Source organism: Rhodofomes roseus, assembly GCF_022264815.1.
Source record: "Rhodofomes roseus strain CIRM-BRFM 1785 chromosome Unknown C8Q71scaffold_28, whole genome shotgun sequence".
Lineage (NCBI taxonomy): Eukaryota > Fungi > Basidiomycota > Agaricomycetes > Polyporales > Fomitopsidaceae > Rhodofomes > Rhodofomes roseus.
The window spans coordinates 314,485-334,020 of record NW_025952984.1 but is presented as its reverse complement, the minus strand read 5'-3'; the positions used below and the strand labels follow the sequence as shown (position 1 = coordinate 334,020).

The 19,536-nt window shown below is 57.0% G+C and overlaps 10 protein-coding genes across 10 annotated transcripts; 5 read left to right on the top strand and 5 right to left on the bottom strand.

Annotated features, from left to right (window-relative positions):
* Positions 1-194: 194 nt before the first annotated feature.
* On the bottom strand, positions 195-2,027 carry C8Q71DRAFT_910990 (uncharacterized protein). Its single transcript, XM_047929112.1, has 3 exons — positions 1,914-2,027; positions 894-1,848; positions 195-839 (listed from the first exon to the last, which is right to left on the bottom strand). The coding sequence occupies exons 2-3, from the start codon at positions 1,801-1,803 to the stop codon at positions 469-471; spliced, it is 1,281 nt and encodes a 426-aa protein (XP_047774227.1). The 5' UTR covers positions 1,804-1,848; positions 1,914-2,027; the 3' UTR covers positions 195-468.
* Positions 2,028-2,100: 73 nt separating this feature from the next.
* C8Q71DRAFT_783943 (bifunctional 6-phosphofructo-2-kinase/fructose-2,6-bisphosphate 2-phosphatase) lies at positions 2,101-5,036 on the top strand. Its single transcript, XM_047925003.1, has 17 exons — positions 2,101-2,365; positions 2,418-2,509; positions 2,560-2,603; positions 2,657-2,716; positions 2,770-2,790; positions 2,844-2,896; positions 2,950-3,092; positions 3,139-3,166; positions 3,215-3,566; positions 3,620-3,748; positions 3,797-3,925; positions 3,980-4,040; positions 4,100-4,191; positions 4,247-4,263; positions 4,319-4,426; positions 4,478-4,726; positions 4,788-5,036. The coding sequence occupies exons 1-16, from the start codon at positions 2,205-2,207 to the stop codon at positions 4,611-4,613; spliced, it is 1,626 nt and encodes a 541-aa protein (XP_047774226.1). The 5' UTR covers positions 2,101-2,204; the 3' UTR covers positions 4,614-4,726; positions 4,788-5,036.
* Positions 5,037-5,087: 51 nt separating this feature from the next.
* On the bottom strand, positions 5,088-6,605 carry C8Q71DRAFT_316548 (uncharacterized protein). Its single transcript, XM_047917759.1, has 7 exons — positions 6,549-6,605; positions 6,415-6,490; positions 6,302-6,364; positions 5,881-6,249; positions 5,577-5,828; positions 5,235-5,523; positions 5,088-5,179 (listed from the first exon to the last, which is right to left on the bottom strand). Exons 2-7 carry the CDS (start codon positions 6,415-6,417, stop codon positions 5,163-5,165), a joined length of 993 nt encoding a protein of 330 aa, XP_047774225.1. The 5' UTR covers positions 6,418-6,490; positions 6,549-6,605; the 3' UTR covers positions 5,088-5,162.
* An 880-nt stretch (positions 6,606-7,485) lies between these two features.
* C8Q71DRAFT_783931 (PIG-X) lies at positions 7,486-8,278 on the top strand. Its single transcript, XM_047925002.1, has one exon. It carries the CDS (start codon positions 7,551-7,553, stop codon positions 8,268-8,270), a length of 720 nt encoding a protein of 239 aa, XP_047774224.1. The 5' UTR covers positions 7,486-7,550; the 3' UTR covers positions 8,271-8,278.
* C8Q71DRAFT_316445 (P-loop containing nucleoside triphosphate hydrolase protein) lies at positions 8,270-9,607 on the bottom strand. Its single transcript, XM_047917758.1, has 5 exons — positions 9,457-9,607; positions 9,305-9,399; positions 9,151-9,206; positions 8,897-9,094; positions 8,270-8,811 (listed from the first exon to the last, which is right to left on the bottom strand). Exons 2-5 carry the CDS (start codon positions 9,387-9,389, stop codon positions 8,521-8,523), a joined length of 630 nt encoding a protein of 209 aa, XP_047774223.1. The 5' UTR covers positions 9,390-9,399; positions 9,457-9,607; the 3' UTR covers positions 8,270-8,520.
* Positions 9,608-11,130: 1,523 nt separating this feature from the next.
* C8Q71DRAFT_316422 (uncharacterized protein) lies at positions 11,131-13,021 on the top strand. Its single transcript, XM_047917757.1, has 4 exons — positions 11,131-11,169; positions 11,227-12,513; positions 12,587-12,877; positions 12,932-13,021. Exons 2-4 carry the CDS (start codon positions 11,422-11,424, stop codon positions 12,935-12,937), a joined length of 1,389 nt encoding a protein of 462 aa, XP_047774222.1. The 5' UTR covers positions 11,131-11,169; positions 11,227-11,421; the 3' UTR covers positions 12,938-13,021.
* Positions 13,022-13,039: 18 nt separating this feature from the next.
* Positions 13,040-14,558, bottom strand: C8Q71DRAFT_783926 (uncharacterized protein). The gene is made up of 6 exons (XM_047925001.1): positions 14,385-14,558; positions 14,220-14,332; positions 13,991-14,166; positions 13,571-13,934; positions 13,396-13,506; positions 13,040-13,336 (listed from the first exon to the last, which is right to left on the bottom strand). Exons 1-6 carry the CDS (start codon positions 14,502-14,504, stop codon positions 13,105-13,107), a joined length of 1,116 nt encoding a protein of 371 aa, XP_047774221.1. The 5' UTR covers positions 14,505-14,558; the 3' UTR covers positions 13,040-13,104.
* Positions 14,559-14,645: 87 nt separating this feature from the next.
* C8Q71DRAFT_316325 (UMP-CMP kinase) lies at positions 14,646-16,134 on the top strand. Its single transcript, XM_047917755.1, has 5 exons — positions 14,646-15,199; positions 15,259-15,614; positions 15,667-15,793; positions 15,846-15,910; positions 15,966-16,134. The coding sequence occupies exons 1-5, from the start codon at positions 14,869-14,871 to the stop codon at positions 16,062-16,064; spliced, it is 978 nt and encodes a 325-aa protein (XP_047774220.1). The 5' UTR covers positions 14,646-14,868; the 3' UTR covers positions 16,065-16,134.
* A 154-nt stretch (positions 16,135-16,288) lies between these two features.
* Positions 16,289-17,621, bottom strand: C8Q71DRAFT_824590 (ATP-NAD kinase-like domain-containing protein; the record flags this gene model as incomplete). Its single annotated transcript, XM_047926261.1, has 2 exons — positions 16,471-17,621; positions 16,289-16,420 (listed from the first exon to the last, which is right to left on the bottom strand). Exons 1-2 carry the CDS (start codon positions 17,536-17,538, stop codon positions 16,289-16,291), a joined length of 1,200 nt encoding a protein of 399 aa, XP_047774219.1. The 5' UTR covers positions 17,539-17,621.
* On the top strand, positions 17,622-19,413 carry C8Q71DRAFT_783919 (carbon-nitrogen hydrolase). The gene is made up of 12 exons (XM_047925000.1): positions 17,622-17,898; positions 17,965-18,053; positions 18,110-18,269; positions 18,323-18,391; positions 18,443-18,513; positions 18,564-18,612; positions 18,669-18,743; positions 18,797-18,875; positions 18,929-18,998; positions 19,060-19,088; positions 19,143-19,198; positions 19,256-19,413. Exons 1-12 carry the CDS (start codon positions 17,637-17,639, stop codon positions 19,357-19,359), a joined length of 1,113 nt encoding a protein of 370 aa, XP_047774218.1. The 5' UTR covers positions 17,622-17,636; the 3' UTR covers positions 19,360-19,413.
* Positions 19,414-19,536: the final 123 nt, after the last annotated feature.

The following is a 19,536-nucleotide window of genomic DNA, read 5'->3' as shown; positions in this document are numbered from 1 at the left end:
GACCTAAACACATCTATGCTGTCGAGGTTCCCCAGAGGGACAATACGTCTGTATAGTACTCTTGGGTGAATCAGAACTCAGTGTAGCACGAGGAGCCGGAACTTTTGAGGGTGTCTAGCCCCTATCTGAACTGTACCAAACATTCCTGAGTGTGACGGCGGCAGCGAGCGCGATCCGGACGCACTCTTATCATTGGAACATTGAGATGCAATCCCGATGACAGTGGGCGGTGAGGGCGGTGAGGAGAGCTGAATGCAGTGTACGACGCCCGACGGTGACTGGAAGACACCCAAGCCTCACTCTCACCCCATGATATATCGCAAACATGTCAGACGAAGAAGTATTTCGAATATTCCAAATCCCTTCTATGTACTCCCGTCAGTCAACTCATCCCAACAGTGCACCTTTCTACTTCGCCTTGCTCACTGTAACACCAATACACACGACTCGGCGAGTCACAGATCATGCTCACACCCTTGGCCTCGGTATAGGCCACAGTATATCAAGTCTGCCCTCCTTCTCCAGGTCCTTCAGGCTCGTCGCGAGCTTGTTGGACATGTCGGCCATAGCTGCAGCATCAGAACGGATGTCGCGCAGCGGAAAGCAGATGATCGTGACATTCGGGCGCGCGGTAGCAAGCACCCCAGTGGTGAGGACGTGCGCGAGGTCGTCCAGGTCGCTCGCGGAGAGCGTCCGCGCCGAGGTCTCCAGCGTGAGGTGCTTGAGGTCGCGCGACTGGATGTGACGCAGAATGGAGGGGATGTGTTGCAGGTGCACCTTGAGCGTGAATGCCCGTAGGGAGGTCAGACCGGAGATACCGTCGTTAAAGCAGATCGCGGCTATTAGGTTTCTCAGCTCAGACAAATGCACAGACGATGGTGTTGATGACTTACGCTCGTACACGGGGGCATCCATCTTCTCGTATTCCAGCGATAAGTTCGTCAATGTATCTGCACATGACTGGGCGAAGGAGATCGCCAGGCCTTCGTCCTCCTGCGTTATCTTGGCGAGGGTAAGGTCTTCTAATGGCATCTTCGGACAGACCAACTGTAGACCTGCGAGGACTTCGCCCAAGTGACCCTTGACCGAGAGGCGAGTGAGAGGAGGCGTCACTTTAGGCATGTTGGAGTACAGGGCGACATTGAGGGGTCGCTGCGGAGGCGCCAAATTCAAACCATCCGAGTTCTCGGATGACTCGAAAGTGAACACGCGCAGCGACGGCGAGGCGAGGAGGAGTTCCACGGCGAGTACACTGCCGCCTGCCTGGATGGTGGAGCTCGAAAAGTGTTGTAGCATCGTGACATTCCGACAGAGGCGCTTGAGACTAGTGCGCGACGCCGCGGTGAGTTCATCCCATCGGATTTCGAGCAGGTCCAAGTAGCGGAGTGCCGTTAGATCGTCGACGCGGATGGTAGGGAGTATGTCATCGAGCCAAGCCAGACCCCCGAACTTTCCCATGTCGGCAGGAGAGTTGGTTGTGAGGCGATCGACCAAGCTCTTCGGCACCAAGCCCTCGACCAAGCGGATGCAGCGAACGTATGGAAGGATAGTCGACGACGGGTCGCAGAGGAGCAAGGGGGAGTTGGGCGGCGGCATTTCGGGGCTGATTTTCGAAAAGAGGTTCACCGCCATGAAACGGTATTTGCGCGCCATTGGCAGCCAAGTTCGACAGACCAGAGAGCAGTCCAACAGTGTACGCGTTTCGCAGCCGACGTGACTGAGGACTATGTCCCACAGCTCTAAGGGTAGCAAGTCTGATTCACGGACTTTGGACTCCGTCATTGTAACGACGTGCGGAGGCATTTGAGCCTCCAATTCAGGGACACCGGACGCAACTGCACACCGGTACTGTTTTAGTAACTTGAAGTCAGCGACAAGCCTTGTTATCCTCGCACTGGGAACTAGGCACGCACCTGAGCAGCCGTGGCAGGATAATACTTAGTGCCACTGCCAGCAGCAGTCCTGGGCCGACACAGTTTCGCATATGCGGTCTTGCTACTTGCCACCACACAGAGGTCCAAGACAACCGTAGCTATGTAGCAGCCTACAGACGCCCGCTGTACGCCTCGCCACAGACGGGCGCCTAAGCGATGTATCGGGCAAACGTGCGCCTGGAGACTGGTCGCTCGCCCTCCTCCAATCCAACCTCTCTCTCCGAGTCGTGAACAGCCTGCTAATCAGACTATCGGCGTCGCTCAGGCAGCATGGCGGCCGCGAACTCACGCCCCGAGTCTCCCACCTCTACCCCGACGCTGTCGCACCGCGACCTCGTCCACGTCGACGCCGCGCTCGAGATGCACACCGGCGACGGCCCTGTACCTGCGATCAACGCGCCCCCTGCCCTGTTCGGCGCAGGCGGTCCTATGTAAGCTGCACCTAGCTGTATCATCAGTGCGATCCGAGACTATCGATTTCAGGTTGAAGCGGTTCGACCAGTCGGCCGCTTCGAGTAAGATGCCCTCGCAATCCGCGACGCCGCCCATTTCGGTCGTCGGCATCGGCAACAAAGGTCAGCTGGACTACAGACGATGTCTTGAGAAAATGCTGAATACCGGGAAGTTGCGAAGCCGGACTATTCAGAAGCTAAGATCGTGGTGGCCACCGTATGTAGTGCGCATAATATAATGATTCGTGCATTAAATTTCGCTTCTCTTAGGTTGGGCTACCCGCGCGGGGCAAGTCGTACCTTAGCAACAAGCTCATGCGCTATCTCAAAGTCCGGTTTGTCCCCCTGCTCGACCATACATCCACTCACCTGCCCGATCACAGTGGCTAGAGTACGATGTCAAGGTCTGCCTGCTGCCGATCTCGAGGTCATTGTCCATACGCTCACACATGCATAGGTATTCAATGTCGGCCAGCTGCGTCGATCGCGGGCCCGGCAACGAGCCATGACGTGCGTATCCCCTACTATCGAGCTACCGCTAAACGGAACCATTTCTATATTAGGAGCGGTCAGCGAGAGGACCACACGGCAGAGTACTTCAGCCACTCGAACGAGCAGGCGACCCGGCTGCGCGACAAGCTCGCCGAGGACAGCCTGGAAATGCTCATCCAATGGCTCAAGGACGGCGGGAACGTCGGCATCCACGGTTGGTGCCATACTACGACCGTTTCTCGCCGCTAATACCATAGCAGATGCAACGAACAGCACGCACAATCGAAGGTGAGCTTCACAGCATCGAAACGCTGCGCGCTCAATCACCGCAACCAGAGAGAAGATGAAGCAGCGTGTCGCGCGCGAGAAGGGCTTCACCGTGATCTTCCTCGAGTCGATCTGCGACGACCCGGCGATCATCGCTGCCAACGTCGCGCTCAAGGTATCCTCGGGTGACCCGGACTACAAGGACATGTCGCCCGACCAGGCGAAGGCGGACTTCCTGCGGCGCATTCGCGCGTACGAGCAGGTCTACGAGACGATCACGGAGCCCCACCTCTCGTACCTCAAAATCATCAACGTCGGCAACCAGGTCGTCATGAACCACATCCGCGGGTACCTGCAGAGTCGCATCGCGTTCTACCTGATGAACTTGCACCTGAAGCCGAGGAGCATATTCATGTCGCGGGTATGATTCCGCCTATACCAGTCTGTGGAGCGATCCTAACTGGGACCGCATAGCATGGGGAGAGCCAGTACAACGTGGAGGGCAAGATCGGCGGTGACGCGCCACTGTCCGAGCGCGGGCAAGCCTACGCGAAATCATTGCCCGGTCTCATCAAGGACAACATCGGCGATGCCCCTCTCACAGTATGTCACGTTCGTCAGATCGTCGTGCCGCGAACTCAATGTCTGCAGGTCTGGACATCAACCCTGCAACGTACCATCCAAACAGCGCACTTCCTACCGTATACCAAGCTGACATGGAAGTCCCTCGACGAGCTGGATGCCGGTGTGTGTGACGGCATGACGTACGAAGAGATCGAGGTTCGTCACACGTCAGTGAATGCTCCCTGTTCACCGTACATACTCTCTTTGCAGCAAGCATACCCGGAAGACTTCGCAAATCGTGACGAAGACAAGTTCAACTACCGCTATCGAGGTCAGTTCTGTGGGCTCATCCCGTCGTATTATAGGACAGCTACTGAGTTCTCCGCGCAGGTGGCGAGTCGTACCGAGACGTCGTTGTGCGTCTCGAGTCCGTCATCATGGAATCAGAGCGACAAGAGAACATCCTCATCATCGGGCACCAGGTCTGGTTTCGAACTTCTCTCCATTGCTGCTTACGCTGATTCCGTCGACGTACAGGCCATTCTCCGTTGCTTGTGCGTGTGATGAACCCGAGACCGAGAATCTCGCATGTAGTGACATCTCCCACAGATATGCTTATTTCCACAATTTCCCCCAGGCCGACCTACCCTACATCAAGATCCCCCTGCACACCGTCATCAAGCTTACACCAAAGGCGTACGGTTGTGACGAGGAGCGGTCCGTGTCTCACCGAACGCCCGACGCTCTGCCGCTAACTGCTCACCTCAGATACACGCTCCCGATCGACGCAGTCGACACACACCGACCGAAGCCCAAGGCGGCGGTCGCGAAGCAGCCACAGCTCGACGAGGTGCCGGGGTCGACAGCGAAACGACAGTATTACGTGGAAGAGGAGACGGCATGAATCATGAATACATCAAACGGAACATTGTACAATACCGCGCATGGTTGCACATGGTTCACCCTAAACTCGTGATGGCCGGTCGAGAGAATGGTAATCTGTGGCCGGATTTGTGAGTATGTATATCCGAGTTGCAATTGCGCTTAGTTGGGCACACATAAAGGAACTACACCATAGACAGCCTCTGGTACAGATACCTGGCAGTGCGCCTTCATGCAGGCAACCAGAAGGTTCTACTGAGGTTCCATGCTGCTATGCCTGTCCTTCATCTTGTCCTCATCCTCGCTCTCCATCTTGTCCTCCTCGCGCTCCATTTCCTCGACGTCATCCGCAGAGATGTCATCCCAGTTGAAGCCCTGCGGTTGGCTAGGCAGGCTCTCCTCATCGGCTCCACCGCGCACCTTATCATCTTCCTTGATCTTCAAGCTGAGAAAACGTAGTTAGCCTGTACCACTCATCCAAAACCTGTTACTTACTTGACGTGGGTCCAGATGCCACTCTGCATGCGTTGGTATACCTCTGGGTGCACTTTGCACATCTCCTCAAGGATCGTCATGTGGTCGTTCCACCTGAGCAGACCCCTAGTTATACACTCAATAGTGAGTCGTGCTAGTGTGGACTCACTTTGGCGCATAGATCTTGTTCGAGAATTGCAAGTCCAGTGCATTGCTTGCACTGGTCTGCAGATGGTCCTTGATAGCTGCCTCCAGCTGTTTACCAGCAGCCTTAGCGTGTTCAAATGATGAATACCTGTACTCACTGCATTGCAGACCAGGGCGATGAGGTTGTCCGGGACACTGCTGAACTTCTCGCGCCGATCTCTCACCTCCTTATGCGATAAGCTGAACCAAAATGCATAGATGAGCTTGGCAATGGCAGGGTGCTGGAACAGCTTCGTGTTGGCCAGTTTGCTCTGAAGTGAATGTCAGTCGCATCCATTCAGTAGCCTATCAATAGACCACGTACCTTCTGCTCATTGACCTGACTACCACCCTTGCTCTTCTGCCCATCTGTCCAGACAACCTCCTTCACCGGGAAGGTGAAGTAAGGCACGTAGGCGTAGCCTCCCTTCACGCTCTGCTTGTAGGTCTTCAGCAGCCACATTGCCAGGGCCTCCTTCTTAGGTGCTTTCAGCCCCGCGAATCCATACGCCTCATCGACAACCTGCTTTGCCTTCTTCTTGAGGTCGTTCCTCATCTGCGACGCGCCCTGCCAGACCTGTGGATGATGTAGTGCTGTAGGGTTATGACATGTTGATCAATAAACTCACCAGGTCAAGCACCATCTTCCTCAGGGCCACCACCTTGTCTTCTTCCCCTCGCAGCTCATCCAATGCAGCTGCAAGATCCCGTGGAACACACCCGTCCTTGTTCTTGTGGGTCACCACCATTGTCATAACTGCCTTCAAGACTTCATGCCTGTCTGACAGGCGATCGTTGGTGGAGCCATCATACATTGTCCAGGCTTGCTCAAGCGTGATGTGCATCTTGAGGTACAAGGCCCCCATATTCTTGACCGGGCGGACACTGTCTGGCAAGTCCATCACCAGAGCATGGTTCCGAATGTGTTTCCGTGCAACACCGCTGGAACCCTGCCTTCTCTTTCCCATGCCCTTTGTGGTGTGTTTGCTTTTTGGGAACTGCAGGATTGTTACCTGCATGCTGTGCGTAAACTACAATAGCAACACTCACCATGATACTGCTGTTACTATCATTATCCCTTTCCTGGTCTGTGCTGCTCTCCTCCTCCTCCTCCTCCTCCTCAGTGTCAGTGCCTCTTCCCTCCTTAGCTCCGCTGTCTTCACCATCTGACGGTGGAGGAAATCGTGCCTTCTTTGAGTTTTTGGCCTTTGTGGACACCACCTTGCCTCCACTGGCACCCTACATTATTCACGCACAAATATTAGCCTATCATCCATGATCGTTGGTGTTCACTCACCTTCTTTAACTTGTCATCCTGCTCGGCCTGCATCTCCATGTCCTGATCCTCGTCTTCCACTTCAGCATCAGCATGTCGTGCAGCCTTGCCCTTGAAGTTTGGTCTGAGTCTAGCTACAAATGAGTAGATGAGTTGTTGTTGTTCGACCAAGCAAGATGAGGATACACGTACGTCGCTTGGCATGCTTCGGTTGCTTAGGCTCCTCGTCCTCTTCGTCTTCGTCCTCTGACGCGTCTTCCGCGGTCATGTTGATTGTCCTCTTGCGAAAGTCTGGTGTATCATGAACAGCAATGTTCTCAGACACTGAATACAGGAACTCACTGGCTTGGCGTGCAGCAGCCTCCTGTTTCTCAAACCTGTCCTGCTTAGCCGTCAGGTACTCCAAGACTTTCTTCTCTGTCGCCGTCAACTCGACGCATTCATCCGCATCCGGCGGCATCATTCGACGTGTGCCGTTTGTTGCCCTTCGGCGCCCTGGTCGACGCTTGCTGTTTGCCGCCTTTTGAGCTGGCTGCATTGACATTCTTGGAGCGCGTCTGCTGTGTGGGCGACATGGTGAGTGACAAGTGTAGAGAGGGGATGCAAACGTACCATACGCTGCAGTGCGCGCAGTGCGCGGTAGCGTCACCTTCCTTAAAAGGAAGAGCGCGAGCACCTCGCGCTTCTTGGAGCCAATCAGCGCGTGGCGGGCTCATCGGGCTGGCGCGCCGCATTGCCATGAGCACGTTAGCTACTGCTCTGGAATGACAGAAGTCGCGTACCCACCTTCCGCTGTACTGACAGAAGGCAGAAATCGGCCGACCTGAGGCGTGTGTCGTCCGCAAGCAGATGCGATGGGTGCAACCCAAGATGGGCGACTGGGCGACACGCGTCTGATTGCGTAGATTAGCGCCCGTAGGTCGTGACCGTCGCATTCAGAAGAGCACGGCTTATGCACAGGCCCTCACTGGGGGGCAGCAGGATCTCGCAGTCCGCTCGTACTCCGAGAGTTCAACCGCATCCATGTCTCGGCTGTTCTCCTCACTCGACGCGCGGGGCTTTCATTTCACCTACACAACGCGTCTTACGCTGCGCGACCCTGCGCGAACCGCGGACTGCACCCTACACCTCCTGCATGTCCTCCCTCCGGACGTGTACGCGGACCAGTATGAACTCGTGCAACGCCCTGGCTTCTCGGTCACTGTGCGGGGGACGTCTGACTTGGAGCTGCCTGTAGGAGCTGTGGGTTCGGAAGGATCTGTTCTACTGCTCGATGTCGAAGTGGAGGAGAGGAGAGAAGCCGAGATGGAGCTGGTTATCGATGTCCCTCTGCACGCTAGGTATGGCAATCCTAGCGCGGCCGATAAGCCAGAACTTCGATCTGTTCAGATGGACCGACCAGTTGGTTTCTGGGCGTGTCCCTCGTCAAGTGAGTCGTACACACGGGAATGTTTGCAACCTAGTCATCTCTGTTCAGGTTCGGGAAGCATGAACGTTCCCCATGAGATCGCGCCGCACATACAGCCTGATATGTTCACGACGTCCTCGCTTTCTATCATACCACATTCTCCATCCGTGCAAGCCTCAGAGCTAGTTATCCCGGTGGGCAATCTAACGGACCTGGCATTCGTCGACGTCGGCACTGCCATCACGATGCTCCTCTGTTTCCTTTACCTTGCCGTTGTTTCCGTACGCACCGCACGCCGCTTATATCAGCCTCCGAACATGCTCAAAACAGAGTGAGAGCAATCGTCAGTACAACCCCTAACGTACAAGGTCTACGATAAAGCTGATGATGATAGATAGGCCAGAGACGTGCGATGCGAGTGCGAGCAAGCAAGCAAACGAGCAGAGAGATGAGGGACGGGAGGATGTGTGTGTATGTACGCAAAGGTGATCGGTATCGTCCTAGAAGTCTCGAAGAGCGCGGCGCGCAGCGCGCCGCCAAGGGATGCGCAACAGAATGTCCACGTCCATGGGTTGGCTGCGGACGTCACGTCACGACACACCGCCGCTGCTTGACCATCTTTCCCCACTTCCCCTTCATGCTCTCCTTGAGCGCGAGCGCGAACACCTCCTGCACGTTCTGCCCGAGCTTCGCAGAGCACTCGATGTACTTCGCGCCGATCTCGCGCGCGACGGCGATGCCCTGCTCGGAGGCAACGGGCACCTGGCCCTGCGCGCTGAGCATCCGTTTTGTGCCCTCGTCTCTCCGGAGGTCAATCTTGGTGGCTACGAGGATGGTCGGCACGCCTTCACAGAAATGCGCCACTTCTGGCCACCACTGGTGGGCGCGTAGGGAAAGAGGCGAGGCGAGAGGGAAGGCAGAGTCAACGAAGAGCGGAGGGATGAGAGGAAGGATCACACACCTTATCCTGTACGTTCTGCAAGCTGGTAGGGAAGTCGACGGAGAAGACTACGAGGATCACGTCGCTCTCCGGGTAGCTCAGTGGTCGTAGTCTGTCGTACTCCTCCTGTCCTGCCGTATCCCATAGCGCGAGTTCCACAAGCTTTCCGTCGAAGTTCACGTTTGTTACGTAGTTCTCGAAGACGGTTGGAATATATGACTGTTCAGGAAGCATGCTGTCAGTTCACGGCGGCGTACAGTGGGTCAATGGCTCACCTCGGGGAATCGGTTTTCAGCATAGACAATGAGCAAACATGTCTTCCCACAACCGCCTTAGTAGCGTAAGCGTGTGCGTCATATCAAACGCGAGGGGGAGATACAAGCCGTCAAGCGCATGCGAAGAGGGTTATGAGGTCTGAACGCGTCATACCGTCTCCTACAACGACCAGCTTCCGCTTTACATCCGGTCTCCGTGGTGGTGGTCCCTGATCTTCTGGGTTCGGGGTCAAGACCATCGCGGCGCGGCTGTTGGTGGCTTCGGTTCAACAGACGAGTTGTGGGCGCGACGTGAAGGTGACTCACGATGAGGGTGGTCAGTAAGGTGTGTCTTGATACCAGAGAGTAAGAGAAGAGGAGGATACGCACAGAAGGGAGGCGAGTAGGAGGGAGTGGAGGTGGTGGATTGAGGCCTGCTGTGAGCTGCCACTGCTCGTGGTGGTTGGCCGTGTCGCACTCACGTGCTCGCGCTACCGGGCAGGGCGGGCTTGCCTTTTCTAGATTTTATATCGACCTCTGTCAGTGGCACGGTCTTGCAGCGCATCGCTTGTTCGCAGCCTTCCCGACGATACGTTGTTCCTTGTCGCAAGCATGGATTTTCTGTTCACTTCTTAACTTGGGAGGATCCGAGGACAAGGCCACCAATGCTTAGCTTGCCATTGACAAGAAGCGTAAGCTGGCTATATGCGCTGCTTCAATTACGCGTCTAACGTGGCACATGTAGTAGTGACCATTTCGACGAGACGAGAAGGTAGAGGCTTCACCCAGTCGTGACCTTCTCATTATCATAGTCTCGCATACCAAGGAGCATCCCGCAGGAAAGGGCCCCAGAGGGGCTTTCGCGCAAGTCTACGCGCTCAACAGCTTCCAGAGCATGGTCCTCTGCATTGTGCAGTCTGCAATCACGAGGAAGAAACCTGCGCTGAGGGTAACAGGCATGTCCGCTAAACGACGACGTGTCCCTCCCGGGCCACTGACCACCCTCAACCACATTCTCGCTGCCGTGCGTGCCTTTGACCATCTGCCATTTACATTGACCTCGATTGTTCATCTCGTCGCTCTGGGTCCCTGAATTGGAGTATTGTGTGACCAGTTCAAATGACGATTTTGCCTGTGCGTTCTGGGACATTGTTCATTGATTGATGACACCGTGACAATGACTCATTACTTCAGTGAGTATCTATATTTCTGGAGACACGCTCATGGTCGACGAGCTCACAGAGAACCCGCAGCACTACATGTATGCAGGGGAACCAATCGACCTGACACTCTTACATCTCGGAGGGATGATGATACCTGGGTTCTTTGTCCCGCTGCTCATGGTCAACAGGGCATCGAGCTGATTCAACTCGTTCAAACTAATGTCACGTCGATCCCAACGAGTGCGTCCTCATCTCTGATGCTCAAGAATATCCTTATCTATGACATGCCTTTCCGGTGACTATGGCGTGTTCTTGAGACTTGATGGTCTCAAGAAGGTGGCGAAGCAGGCTGGATTGAGCGGCAAGGTGGTGTACTGGACCGCAAAGACGCATCAAGGTGAGGTAATTCACAGTCTGATCTGGCAAAGCAGCAGTGTGCTGTGGTCCATATGGACGCATCTTGCGGGTGCATCCCGTCACCACAGCGAACAGTACATGAGGTGAGTTTCTGATATCACAATTGGACGCATAGTGCGCCGCGTATGCTGTAGCGCCAGCTCGATCACATGGGCGCGTCCCGAACCTGACGCGATCCCAAACCATCCTCCGGGTAGCTTATGAACGGTGTGGTCGAACCATGCGTCAGAGCGACGCATCCGAGTGTATCCGTCACTCCTATGGCAATGTGCTCATTGCTGCCATCAAATCCAACATCTCAGGCATTCAAATAGCCCGGCTTTGCACGCATGGTTTTTCGAGAGACTTGGTAGCGGCCGCCGTCGTGGCGATATATATGCTATCGACACCGCAGGTCATTCATTACCCCTGGCGCCCTGGGCGAGGCGCAGAGAAATGCATTGAGCGGCTGCAGTAACAGGTATGTCATCGCACTATCTATCCGCATACCTGCGGGACTGAGTTCTTTGTGACGAAGACACCTGTGTCGACGAGGAGCTGCACGTCGCACAATCTGCGCGTCTGGTACGCTCGACTCCGACGTCTGCGGACTGAGTGCGCCTTAAGACTCATCTCGACCCTAGGCATGACCCTAGGCACTACACTCGCCCTCGACAACTTTCTACTTATCCCCGTTCCGTATACAGGTCACTACTAATCCAACAAGTACAAGATGTCCATCTACGGCGTTCCTGTGGAGATAGGCGAGGTTATCGTATCCTATCTAGTAGCGAGGCGCGACGTCCTCCAGTTCGCCTTCACCTGTAAGGAGGCGTACGCCTGTGCGTTGCCATCCATCCTCAGAGACGTTTCTCTGAGCCACAGGACCAAAATAGAGGCCTCGGAGCAGTTGCAGGCCTTTTGCAATTATGTTCTTGCCCACCTCTCGCAGCGGGCGCCCTGCATTAGGTCGCTGACGATCGGGGCGCCAGTGTTCAAGGGCCTGCAGGTGTACTTCAAACCGGACTTCGCGTTGACAAGTGACGTTGCACGAATATTGGCCCTTGCGACTGGCTTGCGCGTGTTGACTGTCAGGGGCGCGGAACGTCTCTTCTCTAACGCGCCTTCCCAGGTCGTTGCTGCGATCACCTCGCTCAAGAACCTCGCCGAGATCCGCTTCGAGGATTATGCAGGCCCGCATGCGCTGCGCATACTCTCCGAGATGGCAAGCCGACCCGCAGTGGTTAGGCTGTCGTCCTTCGACGCCCCCAATTGCCGTCTCGTCCCTGGGCGCCATCACCTCCTGTACAACTTAACGCAGTCTCTCGTCACTCTCACACTCGTCAACAATCTCGACCTCATCCAGGTGCTCGAGCCGGGCGTAGTGTGGCCGGCTGTCAGGCACCTCACGCTCGGTGGCGTGCGCGACGTCGCGAGCCTGCCCGCCCTGGCGCGTGCGTTCCCCGAGGTCCGAAAGTTGGAGGTATACGCGCGATGCATCGACGAGAAGATCGGGCGGGACTTGTGGACGCGCCTCGAGTCTGTCTCGCTGGACAGGCCTGTTCCGATCTGCCGTCCCGTCCGAAATGTCGAGCTCGTCGGCTCCGACTGGGTGCAAGAGCAGCTCTGCCTGGCGGTCGAGATGATGATGAGCATGGCGCCGACGTCGTTGACGTGCCGAGACGCGGACTACTGGGCGGTAGCGCAGCTCGTGAAGTGCGCAGCGCGTACTGTCCGGTTCGTCAAGTTTGTGCACGCTAAGAACACCCAGTCGGAGGGGGCGTACAAGCTGGGGGGACCTTGCAGCGTCGAGGGCTGGTTAGACGTAAGCATCCCAGTCCCATTTATGTTCCGGTGCTTCACAAGTGCTTCGATTGACTTGGTTCGTGTCTCTTCAGTCACATTATTTCAACACCCTTGGACAGGCACCTCTAAACGCCCTTGTCGTTCCTGTGGATACGGTATACCTCGATGCGCTCGGCGACCAAAGCGCGATGCACTCGAGCGCCAGGAAGGCAGTAGTGATACTGGACATCGCCTGCGGAATCGCGGCGCGGATTCCCACTGTAGTGCACATCGGATTGGACTTAGGGCACCATCCCTCGGGTGGGCAGAGGTGGTACAAAGTCGTATCACGCGACGCTCACCATCTCCGCCTCGAAGCCCTGAGGGAGCGTGAGGGCAGGGAAGTTGAGAGAATTTTAGCAGGTTCTTGTGATTGGGTTTGACATGGAACTGACTAGGTGTAATATAGTCAGAGTCTCACCTAGACTTCTAGCTGACTCCGGGGAGGATGTCGACTTCGAGCTGTGGGCTTCGCTCTACAGAACGTCGTTCTGTTACACTTGACCATATCCGGGTATATCTCATCATCATACGTGCAATATTCATGCAATGTAGCCGAACCTTGTACACATCACTCGGTTCCAATGTAAAATATAATAACCTCTCTCCCTACCCCTGCGGCTATCCTCGGGATACCCTTCTCCGCGAGCCAGTCAAACGTCCGCACATGCAGCGGATGGGGCGCGATACCCAGAACGGTTGGTACGGCGTTGATGTAGTTGGCGTTGTGAAGGTGTATGGCAGCGCCTTTTGCGGGCGAGCTGCTCGCGATGGCGAAATACTCGGGGTAGGTCGGGCACCACCTGTCATGCCAGAAGAGCCGGTGAGCGGCAGTGGTGCAGGGGGATGAGACGAGACGTACCGGAAGAGCGCGCCGCCCTCGGGGAAACTCACACCTGTGACTGTGGGCTTGCCGCCTTGGAGGTCGCCCATGTCCCAGATGGCGAACCTTGAGCCGTAGACGGCGCCAACGCTGTGCGGTCCAGGGTCAATCGATTGTAGGAAGCGATGGATTGTGACGTTTGGAATATGCTCACGTATCCACTGAGTCTCGCCGCCAGGACACGGACCCTGTCCACTTAGACTTCACCCCGATGACAGGGCTTGCCAAGGCGCGTGGCTCGACGAGTTCGACGACGTTTGAGTTTCTCCAAGCGTCGTGCTCGTCTTCCTCCCATTCGGTCCGCCAGTCCGTAAGGAAGATCGAGCCGCGGCAGTCCGACACGAGCAGCTCCTTGCTCGTGGTCGGATGCGAATTGACGGACGTGAGAGGGTGTGGAAAGGCGACGACATATACGGTAGGTTGGGGGCGGCGAGAGGAACTATCTTCGTCTATTGGAGAGTGGGGGGAGGCGATGTTGATTGAGGGATTGAGGTCCCAGACCATGAGGAGTTTGTCGTCTTATAAACGGAGGGAATAAGGAGCCATCGAATAGGTCAAGCGCGGTTCGGCTTACCGGATACCGTTGCCACATATCTTGAGCTCTCTTCTCCGTGTCCTCCGCAGAACGTCATGTCGTTGATTTTGCCGTGGTGGCCGGTCATGCCCCCGCCGAATTGGAAGACATGCTCGTCGTCGGCAGAGGATTTTGACAGGATGAAGAGTTCGCGGTCGGCGCCAGCTGCTGAAAGCCTAAGAAACCGGGTGAACTCAGACATACGCGTATGTCAGTTGCTGTGGCGTACTCGATCGACCAAACGTCGCTAACGGAAGGCGAGGTGACTTTGGATGACCACGCTAGCGCGGTGATGCGTGTGCCAATATGGAAGTTCGCAATGCTCTTGCACGAGCCTTGGGTCTACCTAGATCCAATCAACGTTCGGATGCAGACCATGGACGCGTTCACTCACCACTACCAGGACCTCTACCGAGTGCGCGCCTCCTACAGCCAGTAGATCGGTACCGTCTTCATGGTAGCACGCGCGCACTACGTAGACTTCTGTCCCGTATGCATAGCGTACGTCGGCCATGGCTGGCAGTGGTCCGAGTCGAGGAGTGAGCGGGAGTACAAGGACAAACGCGTCCACGCTCGAAGTGGGCGTGCTGCACGTGCGAGCGTTATTTGTGCATATTAGGATCGCAAGGCCCTGCCACACACGCGTCAACACGCAGCCACCCGAGAACCTCTTGCGTCCTGAGCAGTGAATGCCGAACAAGGCTCCCAACCCGTTTCTCTTCGTCGGCCTCTCCCTCGCGTCCTTCGGCGCGTTCTACCTCCTCGCACGGCACCGCGCAACAACCTACCCCGCCTCTCAGCAGCCCCGCCAGCACGACAACCCCCTCGTGCCCCCGCTCCATCCTGGTGACGGTGACAAGGCGTCTAAGAATTAACGTATGCGACTAGGCGCTCTGACGATGCCCATCCTCGACAAGCTCTCGCACGCGCTGCACCTCGACAAGAACAAGAAGGACAAGAAGGACAAGAAGGCTGCTGAGAAGGCCTCTGAACCCGAGTCGTCGAAGCCTGCTACAGAGCCTCCTGCGAGCACCAGCGCGAACACGGAACCGGCACCCTCGGCGACAGCGGAACCTGCCTCAGCGACTCTCGAAGCTGCCCCCGCTACAACCGACGAACCTGTGCCTGCAATGAGCGCAGAGGAGAAGACTCGGGTGTTTGATAAGAGCGGAGTCACCGTCATCTTCGTGCTCGGCGGACCTGGTGTTGGTAAGGCTCGGACATCACAGGCTGTCAGGACTTGCTGTAACCTCTGTCGTCTACCCAAGGCAAGGGCACGCAGTGCGCCAACCTTGTGAATGACTTTGGCTTCTGCCACCTCTCCGGTGCGCGCTCTGGCTCGGCTACTCCCTGCGTGTACCTGACTGATGCGCGACACGTAGCCGGCGACCTGCTCCGAGCAGAGCAGAACCGCGAGGGATCCGAATATGGCGAGATGATCCGCACGTACATCAAGGAGGGCCAAATCGTGCCCATGGAGGTGACAATCAAACTCCTCGAGAACGCCATGAAGGCTGCGCTCGCCGAGGGCCGGTCGGGCGAAGGTTGGGCGGATGGTAAGGGCCGCTTCCTTATCGACGGGTTCCCTCGGAAGATGGACCAGGCGGAGAAGTTCGATGATGAGGTGCGCGTTAGCTTGACCAATGGAATGCAGCAGAGCTGAGTGTAGATGACAGGTGTGCGAGTGCTCGTTGGTATTGTTCTTCACAACGACAGAAGAGGAGATGTCGAAGCGGCTGCTCAAACGTGGTGAGACGAGTGGACGGGAGGATGATAACGCAGAGAGTATCAAGAAGCGTCTCCGTGCGTCTATTACCCTTGGCTGCGAGTTGTACCCCCGCTGATCTTTTTGCAGTCGTGTACCAGGAGAAGACGATGCCTGTCATCGAACACTACACCAAGCTACACAAGGTTGCCTCGGTATGTTCACGGCGTTTTCAGTCAGATCATGCATCGACTCACTTCGACCTTGCAGATCGACGCCTCCGCGACCATCGAAGAAGTGCACCAGAAAGCAAAGGCTATTGTGGAGGGAGTCCTCTCCGGCGCAGTCAGCCGCAACATCACTGCATAATGTCTTTGCGTTTTATACACTATCAGCTTGGTGGTCGGTACGCAGAAACAGGGCTAACCTCATGAACAATCTCAGAATACGTTAGACTAATACCCATCGTCGCACGTCATACACACTATCGATCTATAACTACAAATGCTCATGGCCTGTGCTTTGGTTTGAGCGCAAGCCAAACCCGTGAATCCTTGGACCGTAACCAAAATGAGGTAACTCTACATTGCCGCTTACGCGAAGACTGCGAAGCCGGACTTGTCGTCCGAGGGCGTTGCTGCTGAGCATGTTGCCTTGCCGCCCTTCTCGATCTCGTGGATGTCGCCGTCTGCGCAGACGAGATGTGCCCGGTCGTCGATGTCATCCTGCGAGCGTATACTGAGTATAGAGGCGGACAAGATCTACGCGCACTCACGGGTTCCCACATCCATCCTCCACACCTGAAGTACTCCACGACAGGCCATCCCTCGCCGTTGTCGCGCACACACCCATCGTCCGCATACGTCAGCCCGACGTGAGCGCCGTCCTGGTACGCCCCGCCCAACACGCCCTTCAGCTTCTCAGAGAACGCCTCCCTGTACTCATCCGAGTCCATCTGCACGCTCGGGTCGCGTTCCGGCCTGAGCACGACCACATCTAGCGCTGCGCCCTCGGGCTTGACGTCCCGCCACAGCGGAGCGATCCTGAACTTCGGTTCGAGGCGGTCGACGTTCACGACGGAGACGAAGTACGCGAAGGGGCCCCCGAGGTCGACGATCGGGTCGTCCTCGGTGCTGTGCTGGTGCGGCACGAACGCCCGCGTCTCGGGGTCGTACATCTGCACGACGCCCGCGGCGGCGGTGGGGAAGAGCTTGACGGACGCGTTGTACCAGCGCGTGAGGTTCTGCGCGGCCGCGCGCTGGAAGCGCTCGAGCCCCGGGAGCTCCGCGCGGAGGGCCTCCGAGTCGGCGAGGATGCTCGCGTGCAGCGCGGTCGAGGCGACGACGGCGGAGACGGCGACGCGCGGCGGGGCGCGCGTCGCGGGCGGGGAGCGCAGCGAGGTGAGGGCGAGCGTGAGGGGCGCGCTCGGGCGACCCTCGATGAGGGCGTGCACGCTGCGGAGGGCGTAGGCGGTGGGGTCCTCGTCGGGCAGCGGGGGGAAGAGGCTGGAGTAGAGCGCGTTGGCGGTGCCGCTGGGGACGAGGGCGAAGCTGAGCTTGGCGGGGGGCGCGGCGGCGCGCTGGCCCTTGGGCGGGGTGTTGGTGAGGGCCTCGATGATCTCGTGGAGGGTGCCGTCGCCGGCGGCTAGGATGACGGTGAAGGGCCCGGAGTGCTGCTCGAGGTGCGAGACGACGAACGCCCCGGCGTGGCCGGCGTGCTCAGTCGCGAGGACGACGTCGGGCGTGAGGTTCGCGTGCTCGAGGAGCGGGAGGACGTGCGTCGTGATGAGCGTCTTCGCGCCGCGGTCCCCGCAGATGGGGTTGTAGATGAGCAGCGTGGGCATTGAGTTTGTCGTCGTTGTCGTCGCTGTCGTCGTCGTCGTCGTCGTCGAGGGCGTCGTGGACGTCGAGGGCAGTGACGAGCAGTGGGGCCTCGCATGACATGCTGTATATGGGCGTCTGTGATCGCCGGGCCGATCGAATCGATGATACGATGAATCTCAGATCCGATCGCGCGCTGTGTGCAGGCGCCCGTGGTGTTCCCAGCCGACTCATGTTCCTCCCCAGCCTATCGCGCCTTGCCTCCCGAGTCCCCGCCCTCACTGCAACTACTCGACGTGCCATGTCGTCTGCTGCTCCTCCAGAGTTCAGGCCGTTCAACCTTGCGCTCATTCAGTTGGGCCAGGTTGGTGCGGATAAGGCGGGTAGGTGAAGTGTGATAAGGCTAGGCTCACAGCTCGCCGGACACGCTGACTGGACATGCCTTCTAGCCAACCTCAAGCATGCTCGTGAGATGATCATGAAGGCTGCAAGAGGAAACGGAGGATCAAAGCCCAAGCCGAACCTCGTTGTGTTGCCAGTTCGTAGCATGTTGCACTCGTTCACCGTAGCATCCCAACTCACTGCGAGAAACAGGAGTGCTTCAACTCTCCGTACGGACACACGCACTTCCCTGTCTATGCTGAGACAATTGGATACAAGCCTGGGGAGTCATACAGCGTTGAGGCGTCGGTGAGCGAGTCGGTGAAGATGTTGTCGGCTGCGGCGAAAGAGGCAGGAGTCTGGCTCATTGGAGGTACGTCCTGACTATCGCGCATACCCTCATTCTCACGGGTGCGCACGATGCAGGTTCGATACCTGAACGCGATGAGACGGACCAGAAGGTGTACAACACCTCAACGGTATATTCACCTGCAGGTAAGTGCGCGCGTTTTGAGACCAACGGCTGTTTCTGAGCCTCGGCTGTAGGAGAGCTGGTCGCTATGCACCGTAAAGTACACCTGTTCGACATCGATATTCCTGGGAAGATCACGTTCAAGGTTTGTCCGCCTTAAGGCCCGCTCAAGGTGTAATTCTCAACTCTTCACAGGAGAGCGAGACGCTCTCAGGAGGCACCAGTATCAACTACTTTGATACGGGTATGTCCATCGTCTTGTCGAGACTAGCCGCAGCGCTCACTAAGTGGCTACGGTAGAGTTCGCCCGCATTGGACTCGGCATCTGCTACGATGTGCGCTTCCCAGAGCTCGCAATGATCAGCGCACGGAAAGGTCCGCCCGTCCGCACGTCGTTGACGAACTTCGTAAAGCTAATCGTGTTTCAGGCTGCCAAGTCCTCATATACCCCGGCGCCTTCAACCTTACAACAGGTCCTCTTCATTGGGAGCTGCTGCAGCGGGCACGGTGAGCTACTGTGAATTTTAGTTGCGTTCGCACTAACGCAGTCGAATGCACAGAGCGAACGACCAACAAGTGTATTTCTCGATGTGCAGCCCCGCACGAGACCTGTCGGCTGGGTACCACGCGGTGAGTCGCAGATCCTGCGTCCGGCCGGTCGAGCCCCTCCGATGACATTTCCTGTTCACAGTGGGGCCATTCGATGGTCGTCGATCCCATGTGAGCTCTCGTCGCAGTCTCTCTGTCAGCCACCCGTACTGACGCGCTGCGCAGGGGCAAGGTGATCGCAGAGACGGAGCACGAGGAGGCCATCGTCTACGCGCACATCGGTCGGTCTCACTCTGTCTTAAATCTATACGTTCAATCTCATACTGATGTTCTGGCAGACCCGAAGACGTTCCACGACGCGCGGGCGGGGATCCCGGTGACGGTACAGCGGCGGTTCGACGTGTACGCGGACGTGAGCGAGGGCGTCGTTGTCGGGAAGTAGTAGATGTTGTGTTGTGTATAGTAGAGTGTGTATCAGTACTTGGCTGTTGTGGCGCTCGGGTGTGTGTTCGGGCACAGATGGGCGCTTATCTGTACTCAGCAAGGCGAAGGTTCCGGTGCATTCGACGCGCTTCCATCGTGTTCCCTCACCGCTTTTATCGCGCCTCCCTCGCCCTCC

Coding starts and splice junctions, on each gene's coding strand:
- C8Q71DRAFT_316422 (XM_047917757.1), top strand. CDS start 11,422: ATGTCCATCTACGGCGTTCCTGTGGAGATAGGCGAGGTTATCGTATCC. Junction 12,514..12,586: donor GCGTCGAGGGCTGGTTAGAC/GTAAGCATCCCA, acceptor GTGTCTCTTCAG/TCACATTATTTCAACACCCT.
- C8Q71DRAFT_316325 (XM_047917755.1), top strand. CDS start 14,869: ATGCGACTAGGCGCTCTGACGATGCCCATCCTCGACAAGCTCTCGCAC. Junction 15,200..15,258: donor GCTCGGCGGACCTGGTGTTG/GTAAGGCTCGGA, acceptor CGTCTACCCAAG/GCAAGGGCACGCAGTGCGCC. Junction 15,615..15,666: donor CGGAGAAGTTCGATGATGAG/GTGCGCGTTAGC, acceptor TGTAGATGACAG/GTGTGCGAGTGCTCGTTGGT.
- C8Q71DRAFT_910990 (XM_047929112.1), bottom strand. CDS start 1,803: ATGCCTCCGCACGTCGTTACAATGACGGAGTCCAAAGTCCGTGAATCA. Junction 840..893: donor GGATGCCCCCGTGTACGAGC/GTAAGTCATCAA, acceptor GAAACCTAATAG/CCGCGATCTGCTTTAACGAC.
- C8Q71DRAFT_783943 (XM_047925003.1), top strand. CDS start 2,205: ATGGCGGCCGCGAACTCACGCCCCGAGTCTCCCACCTCTACCCCGACG. Junction 3,749..3,796: donor TCGGCGATGCCCCTCTCACA/GTATGTCACGTT, acceptor CAATGTCTGCAG/GTCTGGACATCAACCCTGCA. Junction 4,041..4,099: donor GTTCAACTACCGCTATCGAG/GTCAGTTCTGTG, acceptor TTCTCCGCGCAG/GTGGCGAGTCGTACCGAGAC.
- C8Q71DRAFT_783931 (XM_047925002.1), top strand. CDS start 7,551: ATGTCTCGGCTGTTCTCCTCACTCGACGCGCGGGGCTTTCATTTCACC.
- C8Q71DRAFT_783919 (XM_047925000.1), top strand. CDS start 17,637: ATGCTGTATATGGGCGTCTGTGATCGCCGGGCCGATCGAATCGATGAT. Junction 18,514..18,563: donor CTGGGAAGATCACGTTCAAG/GTTTGTCCGCCT, acceptor AACTCTTCACAG/GAGAGCGAGACGCTCTCAGG. Junction 18,613..18,668: donor TATCAACTACTTTGATACGG/GTATGTCCATCG, acceptor TGGCTACGGTAG/AGTTCGCCCGCATTGGACTC.
- C8Q71DRAFT_316548 (XM_047917759.1), bottom strand. Junction 5,829..5,880: donor GGAAGATGGTGCTTGACCTG/GTGAGTTTATTG, acceptor CATCATCCACAG/GTCTGGCAGGGCGCGTCGCA. Junction 5,524..5,576: donor GTCAGGTCAATGAGCAGAAG/GTACGTGGTCTA, acceptor CATTCACTTCAG/AGCAAACTGGCCAACACGAA.
- C8Q71DRAFT_783926 (XM_047925001.1), bottom strand. CDS start 14,504: ATGGCCGACGTACGCTATGCATACGGGACAGAAGTCTACGTAGTGCGC. Junction 13,507..13,570: donor CGGCGAGACTCAGTGGATAC/GTGAGCATATTC, acceptor TGGACCGCACAG/CGTTGGCGCCGTCTACGGCT. Junction 13,337..13,395: donor GAGGGCGGCGCGCTCTTCCG/GTACGTCTCGTC, acceptor CTGGCATGACAG/GTGGTGCCCGACCTACCCCG.
- C8Q71DRAFT_316445 (XM_047917758.1), bottom strand. CDS start 9,389: ATGGTCTTGACCCCGAACCCAGAAGATCAGGGACCACCACCACGGAGA. Junction 9,207..9,304: donor GCTGGTCGTTGTAGGAGACG/GTATGACGCGTT, acceptor TACGCTACTAAG/GCGGTTGTGGGAAGACATGT. Junction 9,095..9,150: donor CTGAAAACCGATTCCCCGAG/GTGAGCCATTGA, acceptor CTTCCTGAACAG/TCATATATTCCAACCGTCTT.